General features: G+C 41.6%; 1 protein-coding gene across 3 annotated transcripts in view; it reads right to left on the bottom strand.

The window, feature by feature from the left end:
- Window positions 1-12038, bottom strand: part of GLIS3 (GLIS family zinc finger 3) — a 501464-nt gene that overhangs the window by 72452 nt on the left and 416974 nt on the right. For all 3 annotated transcript variants that reach the window (XM_004457407.5, XM_058301792.2, XM_004457408.5), the window contains one exon: window positions 4458-4602. In XM_004457407.5, the coding sequence (XP_004457464.2) occupies window positions 4458-4602 (145 nt within the window). The remainder of the gene's footprint in view (window positions 1-4457; window positions 4603-12038) is intronic.

Here is a 12038-nt window from a genome sequence, read left to right on the forward strand (position 1 = left end):
AGTTTTATAGTTTTGGTTCTTATATTTAGGTCTTTGAACCATTTTGAGTTAATGTTTGTATGTGGAGTGAGATAGGGGTCCATCTTCATTTTTTTTTGCATATTGATATTAACTCTTTCCAGCACCATTTGTGGAAGAAACTATTCTTTCTCCTTTGAGTGGTACTGATACTCTTGTCAAAATCATTTGACCATAGATGTGAATGAAGGTTTATTTCTAAACTCTCAATTTGATTCCACTGCTTTACAAGTCTGTCCTTGGGCTAGTAGTATGCTGTTTTGAATACTGTGGCTTTGTATTAAGTTTTAATACTAGGAAGTGTGAGATCTGTCACTTTGTTCTTTTTTAGGATAATTTTGGTTATTTGGGGTTCCTTATCCTTCCTTAAAATTTGAGGATTGGCTTTTCCATTTCTACAGAGTAGGCTGTCAGAATTTCAATTGAAATTGTGTTGAATCTATAAATCACTTTGGGTAGAACTGATATCTTAACAGTATTTAGTATTTCAATCCATGACCCTGGAATATCCTTCTGTTGATTTAGGGCTTCTTTGGTTTCTTTTAGAAATAGTGTCTTGTAGTTTATCGCATATATAAGTCCTTCACATCCTTGGTTAAATTAATTCCTAGCTATTTTTCAGGATTTTCTATATACAGGATCATTTATCTGTAAATAGGGAAAGTTTTACTTCTTCCTTTCCACTTTGGATGCCTTTATTTTCTTGTCTTTCCTAATTACTCTGCCTAGAACTTCCAGTACAATGTTGAATAAGAGTGATAAGAGTAGACATCCTTGTCTTGTTCCTGATCATAGAAGGGAAGAAAGCTCTCAGTTTTTCACCACTGAGTATGATGTTAGCTGTGAACTTTTCATATATGCTCTTTATCATGCTGTGGAAGTTTCCTTCTATTCCTGGGTTTCTACATGCATTTATCAAGAGGGGTGCTGGATTTTTTCATATGTCCTTTCTGCATCTGTTGAGACAATCATGTGGTATTTTTCCCTCATTCTGCTAATGTGGTGTATTACATTAATTGATTTTCTTATGTTGAACCATCCTTACATTTCTAGGATAAATCACATTTCACAATGGTGTCTAATTTTTTAATGTTCTGTTGGATTCAGTTTGCTAGCATTTTATTGAAGATTTTTGCATCTATATTCATTAGGGATATTGGTCTTGTGGTAAATTTATCTTGCTTTGGTATAAGGGTAATGTTGGATTCATAGTATGAGTGAGGATGTATTCTTACCTCTTCTAACCCTCCACCTTTTTGCTGTAACTTGTTTCAAATATATCTGGGTATCTTTATGTCCTAAACCAGAGAGTTATCATTACATTTTATGATTTGCATTTTAGAACTTGTAAGAAGCAAAAGGTGAAGCAGCATACCAAAAATTACAATAGTTCTGGCATTTATAAGTACCCATATGGTTACGTTTAACAGAGGTCTTTATTTCTTTACACCTTTTTGAGCCACCTAAGGGTGTCCTTTCCTTTCAGTCTGAAGAAGTCTCTTAAACACTGCTTATAGGGTAGGTCTAAGCCTTCTTGCCTCCGTGATTTTTAATGGAAGCACTTAATCTTATTGGGTGTCTCTTGTACATAGTATGCTGCTTTTCTCTTGTAGTTTTCAGAATTTACTCGATGTCCTTGACATTCAATAGTTTGACTACTATGTGTCTGCATGATTCTTTTCGAGTTTATCCTGTTGGGGTTCATTGGGCTTCATGGATCTGTGTATTTATGTCTTTCATTAAATTTGGGAAGTTTTCTGCCCTTATTTCTTTGACTGTTTCATCTGCCCCTTTCTTTGCTTTTTCCCCTTCTGTGACTCCCATAATGCATATATTGGTACTTTGATGGTGTCCCACAGGTCTCTTAGACTCTGTTTACTTTTTTTAATCTTTTTTTTTTTTTTTTTTGATTCTCAGACTAATCATTTCAATTGTCTAGTCTTCAATTTTACTGATTCTTTCCTTTGCCTCCTCCAATCTGTTGTTGAAACCCTCTGCGGGGGGGGGGGGTGGTGGTTAATTCAGTTATTGTGGTCTTCCATCCCAGTATTTCTTTTTGGTTCCTTTTTGCAATATCTAATATTTTATTAAGATACTCATATCATTTATTCATTGTTTTCCTGATATACTTTAGTTTTTTCTCTGTTTTTTCCTCTATCTACTTGAGTGTATTGAGGATAATTATTTTTTAAAGTCTTGTCCAAAGTCTGGTCTTCCGGTTTGCTGGTTTCTGGATTTTTATATCATTCCTTTGGCTATATCATCACTTCCTCTGTCTTTGTTTGGCTAGTAACCTTTTGTAACACAATGTGCACTTTAATATTTTAAAGTCTTAATTCTGGGATTTAGTCCCTGATTTGTCTGTTACTTAAGTTTGTATCCAGATAGTAATATGACGGAGATTTCCTTCAGTGCCAGGAGTTGTTAAAAACAAACAAACCAATGCAGAAAACAGCTTCCACAGTGTTTGCAAACTGGATCTGCATTGGTTGGTGCTCTCCTTCAGTGTTTAGCCCTTCTATCAAGAAGAGCCTGAGGCAAATCAGATGCAAAGTTCTCTCTGTCTTTTCTGAGCTTGAGTCTTATCCTGGGTTTTTGCCCATTTGTGGCCTCAGGAATTCCCCATTTGCTGGAATCTGAATGCCCCCTCTACACCCTAAGAAACTGACTTTCTTCCCCTGCCAGGTGCTCTATTGTATGACTGAAAACTGGTAATCCAATGCCCCAAACTGCTTTTACTTAATTGTTCCTTTCTTTCTCTCTCTCCCTCATTCCCTCCCTCCCTTTCAATTGTTTTTTCTACTGCCTTAACTGTCTGCAAGTTGCTTCTACCTGCTGGGTCAGTTCTGGGAGGGTGGGCCAGAGACAAGTGACCTTGTTAGTCTTTTGGGTTGCACATAGGGGGCACTCTGCTCCTTCTGGAACAGGGCCAGGGCTCAGTGGAGTGCAGACTGGCTCCGCACCGTGCTAGGGCAGGGTACAGAGGGGCCAGCCAGGGCACCAGGAGACTCTCCCAGCATTTTTAAAGCAGTGTTTTCTTGATTCAGTCCTGGCCAGTTACTGCCACCCTTTAACTGTTTTTTTTTGAGTTTTGAGGAAGATGGCTTTGCTAGTTTTTGCTAACTGTTCAAAGATTCTGTGGGGGAACCGTACCCTGGATCACCTTATGCCACCTGTAGTTGGTTGTTTAATGTGCTAGAAAAAAATGTTCACATGTAAAAAAATGCCAAATGAAGCAGTCACATGCACCAACAAAAGCTAGTCCCATTTTTTCATGTAAATACCTAATATAAAATATTTATATGTATGCGTTAATGGCATTATATATTGACATAGCTCATGAGTGCCAATGTATCCGTCCCTTAAACCTCTGTTTAAGGTCAAACCCTTCAAATATGTTTTAATCTCATTTGTTTGGGTCTCAGAAAGCAGAGGCTCTAAGTTCTCCATGATTTAGTTCCTGAAGTAACTGATAAAGGGCCATGGACACTGGGCCATCATTAGTGAAGCCCTGATCACTGATCCTTTTGAAATATATGTTTAATGCCCTTTCCCTGCATTTGGATCAACCGAGAACTGTCATGTTCGAAAAAGTATACATGTATGTCTTTTTCCTTTTCCACAGTAATATATCAATACATTCTTAATTCTTTCTGGCTTCTTAGTACTCTTAAAAAGAAAAAAACAGAAAATGGAAAATTCCCATTCTCCAGAACATGGAGCTGGTGGTACTTTTGCTTTCATATTCCTAGTATGATAGTAAGAGCTTTAACCAATCATGTTAAACAAGTACAGCACCATTACAGAGAGTGGAAAAATACACAAAATTCCAGCTTAAGAAATAAACGCGCACATGCGTGCACACAAACAAACAAACCTAACCCTCCCCTACTGCATATAATTCTTTATTTTTCACTACATAATGAAATTTTCCAAATACCAAGTCACCTATCACTCAATCTCAAGCAAAAGGAAACTTGTCTGGGAGTGACAGCCCACTCTCTCCAGGATGGCTGGCAAACATTAATGAACATTTTTACAAGTTACCTTACTGATGTGAAAATATTCCTAGAGACCTGGGGCTTCCTTTACATATACAAAGGTGACAATGACTGTTCCATTAAGAAATCCACATGCAGCCCAGTTAACTGCTGAGGAAGAAACATTTCCTTTGAGTTTCAAATCAAATTAATACACTTAAGATAACTGGGAGGGTTGAGTATACTGAACTTTTGGCAGAAGACCAGAACAGAGCTAATATTATTTTACTGTTTCTTTATGAGAAAAAAAATCTCTTGCCAAACCTTGTTCAAAAATCAGATGGGGAAGGAGGCAATTTGTGGCCCATTGATAAAGCAAAATACAGATAAATTTAAGAACCAGGGTAAAGGACCTAGAGAAGGGCAGTTATGGGACTGGGTCGGCGTCTGCGTCCTTACCTGAATAGAGGTCAGGCCCGGGCCCCGGGGAGTGTCCCACAGCCCCCTCAGAAGCAGCGTCACAGGGGGACGCAGCTGGCTGCAGAGGCTGCACGGTGAGGCAGTCTGTGAGCAGGTCCGGGTGGAGCTCCGTGCTCGACCGCAACTACAGGAAGAGAAAACAGAACAGAGCTGGAGAACGAAAGCTGGTCCTTGGGATACTTTCCCAGAAAGGCACCATGTCCTAAGGCTCAATGCAACTCAATCCACAAATATTTATCAAAGCAGAAACTATGGGCTAGGCCCAGAGTCAACAAAAGGACCAGTGCTCCAATCCTAACACCTGGCAGCTGCTTCAGGAAAAAGGAATCAGGATAATGTGGCTAGAGTCATGTTTCACGTTAGTCCTCCATATTTCCACTTCTGGGGGTCCAACTTCCTATTACATTTTCTTTTATTTGCTATGTATCTTATCAGACGTTGTGGTGATAACAAAAACAAACTCAAGTAGATTTAGTACATATTGGAAAGTGCTCTGAAAATACAGCGGACCTGCTATGAAAAATATCCCAGAGGTAATTGAGAAATGACCAATGAGATTTGACTCCTATAGATTTTACATGAGAGGAAAACTGCATGCATTAAATTAAAGAATAAAATATAGGGAGTATGATTAAAGGAAAAAAAAGTAATGCAATTAATAGCAACAGAACTCAAAAGTAAATTACATGAATAACTATTAAAGAAAAAACAAAACAACTCAGACCTTCATTTTTATCATAAATATCAGTTTAAATTCTTTACATATTAAAGAGTTACATGTCAAAAAATCATAAAAATAAGAGAATGAAGTATAGGCCAAAAAAATCTGATCTGATTATGAAATAAAGGATTTTGTAAGCCAACCAATAGAAAAAAAATCAACAATGGGAGGATTAATTACATAAAAATATTAACCCCTGAACTTGTACAAAAATATCTCAAAATCAATCTAGAAATATATTTGTTACAAATATTGCAATTGGTTATTTTCAGTACTGAGAGGGAACATATCAAAGGTTTTTATAAAGACAACACTAAAGCTGGGAGAACACTTACTCATTCCACAAATACTGCAGCATAATTCACTTCTCTAGACCCCAGCGAGATTGCCTTATGGAATTTGTACTCTTGGGGGTGGGGGGGGACAGATGATGAACAACAAAAATATATGATATTAGATGATGATTAATGTTAGGGAGAAGAGTGAGTCCTAGGAGAGAAAGAGCATGTAGGGATATGGGTGGCAAGTTTAAACGGGGATGGAGAAAGATTCTTGGAGATGGCACTATAAAAAGTCTTGCAAGATGTGAGGGAGTGGGCCCTACAGCTATGTGGAGGGAAGAAAGTGGCTACCTTGGGCATTGCCTCGTGGATTATTTGGGGAAAAGTAGCACTGAAGTGAGAGAGAGTCTGGGGAAGAGAAATAGAAGATGAAACCACAGATGCAAAAGGGAGAGGGTCTTAGAAGGAGGGCTTTCACGTGAACAGAAAAGTTTAAAAAGGAAAATTGGAAATGATAATAAACATGAACAATGTTCAGCACACTCTCAATGAAAATGAGTGTCAAAACTTTTTTACTTCTTAAATTATCAAAAAAATTTGAAAAGAATAATATGTAGTGGTAGTGACACTACAAAGTGAAAGAGGCAATTAAATACTGCTGGTGGGAACGTACATTGGTACCCAATCTTTAGATGTAAACTGGCAATATTTTTCAAGACTCATAATTGAAATAATTTTATCCTAGAAATTATTTTAAGAAAGTAGTCAGAAATACAAACAAAGATTTATACCAAAGCAATATATATTTATCTCAATCCCGCTCTCTCTAATAATGTACAGTATTATTTGGAGCAGTACCAAAACTTAGGAAAGTTTACCTAAATGTCCACAATAAGGGCTAATTATCTTACATCAGTTTCATGAAATATTATACAACCATTACAAGGATTTACATCATCTAATCTGGAGAGCTAGCTGTTAAACATTCCTAGCACACTGCTGACAATGACTAAGAACCACTGAAATCAGAAAACACATACAGCATCAGTAAATTACTATTTAGAAAGCAGTGTTTCTTGGATCACAAAAATTTTTAAAAGAGACAAACACATGCCCAGGTCTTAGTCCAAGAACACAAAATTGTCACAGCGACCCTAAGTATAGGGAAGGAGCATGGAACACATGAAGCAAATGAGACATAATTATTTTATAAATTCCTATCTTTGGCACATTGGAATCTCTGACCAAGAATGTCTGCAGCTAATGCCTAATCCTCTCAGGATTTTTGGAAGGTATGTTTGTTATTTTGGTACTAACCTAACACATGCTGCGTAAGAAAGACTGGAGACAAATCAAGGCTGAGAATGAGTTCTGGAGATCATTTTTAATTTTTCTTCCATAGTTACAATGTGATCTGGGGCCCACATGCTCTACTCAGGGCAGACATGAACCCCTCTGCTTTCTATTACCAACCGCTCTAGAGTTTTACAGTTATCAGTACCAATGAAGTCTTTCCAAGGAATTTCACGGCCATAGTTATTCCTGGAGTCAAAGGCAGGCAAGTCTTCCTTAGACTCAAGTAGTATTCATGTTTTCCAAGAGACTTAATGGTGAGAGTTAATTTGTTTTTTTCTGGGATTAGACATGGTTCTAGACACTGCTTCTTAATTTGAACAAGCCTCCAGGATCTCATGCAAAAATTTCAAAAGAGGGTCATATGCATAGAAATGCATCACTGATACTACTTCCCTCCCCCCAGATCATAAAACCTGCAAAGGGCCATTTTCCAGGTCAGTTAAGGTCCTCAGACATTCTCTGGTTCAGGAATTATCTAAAGGATGAAGCGGGAGGCACATAGCAGAATCTCCTGGGAAGGGTGTCTTTCAATATAATACAGCTTCATATTAGGAGTAAAAAACACTCAGCTATCTCTGTAAAACACATTACATAATATATATTTCAACATCTTAGCTGTTAGGTATACAAAGAAGACAGAGGGAAATTTTTCAATAGGGAATGGTCTCATAGTGGCTCTCAAATCTGGGCATGTGCAGAAAACACCTGCAGGATCCTAGTCCCAGAGCTGCTGCTTTAGCAGGTCAAGGGTGCATTTCTCACAACTTCCCAGGTGACTGTGAGGCTGTTGGTCTGGGGACCACACTTTTAGAACCACTGGTTTATAAGAATTCTGATGAAGAGGGAGCCGATGTATTTATGGTTATCGTTAGAGGAAATGAATTGCAGAAGCAGAGAGTTATAAATTTCATATTCTTTAATGTAGGAGCTACATTAAATATTGTATTCTGGTTAGTTGTGGCTAAAAAAAAAAATCGTGTTTGAAGCCAGGCTGCAGGCCCCTAATTAGCAGGTGTTAGCAAAGACCACTGGGAGGAAAAAAAAAAGATGTTAACTCAAGCTTTGGGGAAGACATTAGCTGATAACATGAATCTGGGAACATTTACAAGTCATTCAACTTAGAGATAGTAGGAAAGTAAGTTCTAACTCATGTAGGGTGAAAGCTCCTTTGTGTTATGCTTTTATGATGACAAGATACAAAACATCTTGGCCTTTTTGTATGAAGTCTTGAAACATCTGGATCTTAAAAGTTTAGTGTAACATCCTGAGGAAAGTCACCATTAATCTTGAGGCTATATACACTCATACTAGTTATCATGGAAAAGGAGCTTAAATTCCCTATAGATCCTTCTGACATTCTTCCTTTAGGCCTCATGATAATAAATGGTTATATGAGGTTCATGTGTTAAAAACAACTTGGATGCAAAATTTCTATCACAAGAATAAAAAAAGTTTGAAAATCCCCCATCTAGTTTAATACCTGCTCTTCTTGGGGAGATAAAAACAGCTACAGAATGCAAAGGAATTGCACAAGTCTTAATGCTCTTGAGAGAAAGAAACAGAAGCTGAACCCTCTTCAGAGTCTCCTGATCATCCGAATTTTTTAAAGGACTACTATGTTGCACAAGTCCAAGGACCTTTATTCATATTGTAAGTTGTGTGCTGTTCAACTCAGCTGCTCTAACCATATCCCATTAGTTCCAGAGTAGCATTCCTCTTTATCTCTCTCATTCATTCATTTATTCACTGAACAATTATTTCTTGGGTCTCAAAGATATGCCAGTTCTGGGAGACTGAAATGCATCAGCAATCAAAAGAGACAACGATCCCTGCTGAAGAGTTTACATTCCAAGGAGGGAGATGATAAACACTAAGGAAAGGAAGACAAGAGTAAGTGGCATTGGGAGTGCTGGGAGGAACAGTGGCCTCATTGAGAAGAGATTGGGGCAAAGACCTGGAGTTGCGGGACTTAGGTAAGTGTGTCCCAAGGGAAGGGGCATTCCAGGAGGAAGAACTACAACAAGACCAGGCTGGGGTGGGGGGTGATGTGGGGAGGTGAGGGGAGGAGAGAAGTCGGAGAGGATGTCGAGAGGTGGGTGAAGCAGGGGCAGACCAGGCAGGGCCTTGCCCCCTCAATAATAAGGACTTCAGCTTTTAGTCTTAGGACAATGAGGAACCTTTATAATATTTCCACAATTTGTTACCCCGGAAACTCATCTCACCCTCTAGTATTATCCACAGCCTCATAGTACTTTGTCTCCCCTTCCTTTGGGAGCCAAATGAGCTGGAAGGTGTGCATAGTATTATAATGTATGTGGCCTATGATGATTCAGTGCAGGCCAGGAGGGAAACAGCACCGTGTGGAATACCATAACCTGCCGAGGACTGGGATGTGCGCCATCAACATGGCATATTTTTAAAGATAAGAAATACATACTGAATCCCTATGGTGTACTCAATAGCCTGTGTGCACTTGCCCTTACAATAACCCTATGAGGTATACACTATTAGGATTTCCATTTTAGAGATGGGAACGCTGAAATTACATGGCTAGTAAACATCAGGCTTGAACCGGGGTGTGTCAAAATCCAAAGTCAGCCCCCTAAACCTTACACTATATATACTCAAGAAACAACCCACCTCCAACCTTCCCCTTCCCCCACCCCCGCACACCCGCTCCCTGACTTTGCCTCTCCTCTGATGACGGTTTCATCTTCTAGGCAGAAGCCTATCATTCAGACCTTGGTCTGGGAGGGAAAGGAGCGCAGGGCCCCAGGTCCTCTAACACTAGCTCCCAGCCTATTCATGACCCCTGCACACAGTCTGCTACCTTGCCCTGCAGGGAAAGGAGACTTTGTTGGAGCAGAGATGAAAGCAATAAATAGGGCAAAATAGACCCCTGCTCTGCTGGTTTTCATTATCCTCTCACAGTTTGTCACCTGGCTTGGTCCTGGGCCAGTAATATGCGCATCTGCAATTGAGAAAAAAATAAGAGAAAAGCCTGGCATGCCTCTTTCCTATCCAGCTGCATCCAAAGGCCCCGAAGAGTGGCCTCGGCACTACCTGTGCTCCCTCAGCAATCCCCCAGGGTTCTTGGGGCGGAGGCATTATCGGGGTAGCTCTGAGATCCTGAAATGAGAGGGTCTTGCCCCATGGGCATCCTGGACCTCAGTGGCCCTGCCCACTTTTCTCTTTCTCCTAATTCCCTGACTCCCTGCTCCTTCCTTCGCTCCTCGTCCTCTTCCCAGCCCTCCCTTGGCCTTCCCTGTCCTCACTCCAGTCTCTGGAGAATTCGGCCACACCCACGGCTTCAGCCAGACTCGGAGGGGATGCAGCTCACGTCTCCCTGCTTCCCACGTGCTGTTTCAGACGTGGAGGCCAGGGAAGGTCTGTGGGGACAGGGCACCGAGCACCTGAGGAAGTGAGGGAGCCAGCCCTGCAGCAGGAGCACTTCATACAGAGGGAACAAAAAGGAAAGACATCAAAGACATCGAAGGAGGAAGGAGGCAGCGAATGGGATGTGTTCTAAAAGCAGTTCCCGGAGAGGAGTGAGGATGAGTGAGGAAGGAGGAGGCTGTAGGCCCCGGGCGTGCAGAGGGAGCCAGAGGTCAGGCCCTATAGCACCTCCTGCACATGAGATTTAGGATTTGATTTCACCCTAAGGGCAAAACCGTGGGAGAATGGAAGCAGGAAAGGGACGTGCTTTGTCTTACATTGTAAAAGGATCACTCGGACTGGTGTGGGGAAAACAGAGTGGGAGGACAAAAGTGTCTCATTAGGGGTGACTGCTTAAGCCAGGTGAGGGGTGGCGATGGCTTGGGATCCCAGCTGTCAAGGGGTGGTCCATTTTGGTTTTGATTTGCTGGCAGGATTTGCTGATAAATTAGGTGTGGAATAGGAGAGAAAGAAGGTTGGCCTCAAATATTGGCCGGAGGAACAGAGAAAGGAGATCCGAGGGGAGCAGGTTAGAGGAAAATCAGTGGCTGGGTTTTGGGTATATGAGGTCTGGACGCCCTACGGAGCACCCACAGCAGCCGGGCAGCAAGGGGGGGAGTCCACGCGGCAAGACTGAGGCTGTGCACCAGAGCAACCCCTGGCTACGCTTCCAGCTTCCAGGTTCTCTTCCTCGAGTCCGTCCTGTGATTTCAGCCGCACTCTCCCGCAGAGCGATTACCGTGCCACATCCAAGGAACAGGCCCTCCTGTTGTTCAGCCCACCAATTCCAAATGGCTAGTGTTAGGGCCCCTGTAAGGCAATTCCTCCACGCACCCTAGGCCTGGCCAACAGCCTCTGCTCCTCTCAAGAGCACTGCCTCCCTGCTGCAGACTCCCCTGTGGCACAAGAGAGACCTGCCAAGTGCTCTTAAAGACACGGTGACTGGACAGGTGCATTGGGACTTCGTTTCTTTTTATTAACTTAGTCTCTACATTTGTGTTGTAAAGTCCACGAGGATGTACCTCACTGCTCACTGACAGTCCCAAAGCCCCTGGGAGGGGGGGACTCATCAGTGCTCCTCTGTTCCTTAGCTATGCTCCAGAGCTTCCCACGGGACCGGGCTGAGGGCACTTCACCTGCGACAGCACGCGAGCTCAGCTTCCCCTTCCCTATCCTTCTCCTGCTTGCCCCCGCCTTAATAAAACGTGTGGCGGTGCTCAGATATGTATTCACCAAGTGCAATGAATGTCTCATGATGATGGAGGAGGTTGTTGTTATAGGGGGAGGAGAGGGGTGAGGGGGGTGGGGGGTATATGAGGACCTCATATTTTTTTAATGTAACATTAAAAAAATAAAGACAAAAAAATAAAATGTGTGCCCCTGAATCCTTGCTCATAGTCTGCTTCCAGGAGCACCCAACTCAGTTTCCATTCCAGAGTTATCTGACTTGGCTCTGGACTGGAGAATGCCAATAATCAGCGCTGGTGACGCAGCTCCAATCCACATTTGTCCACTCCTCTTCAGTACACACTCTGTCCACACACCAGGGGTGTGCTAACGGTGTGCAAGGGAAGTGAGGTGGTCTGGGCCATTATAGAGAATACTAAGAGCATAATTGTGGACACTAAATTAAAAACAAAATCCTAATTTACATGTGCAATCAGCATTAAAAAGGGCCTCAGATGTCACTGGTCAAACCTCTATCTTATGCCTGACTTCCCTTACCTTACAGCAACCTCTGCATGTAGTTGTTCAGACTCTGCTTGA

The sequence above is a fragment of the Dasypus novemcinctus genome, chromosome 8 (genome assembly GCF_030445035.2).
Source record: "Dasypus novemcinctus isolate mDasNov1 chromosome 8, mDasNov1.1.hap2, whole genome shotgun sequence".
Classification (NCBI taxonomy): Eukaryota; Metazoa; Chordata; class Mammalia; order Cingulata; family Dasypodidae; genus Dasypus; species Dasypus novemcinctus.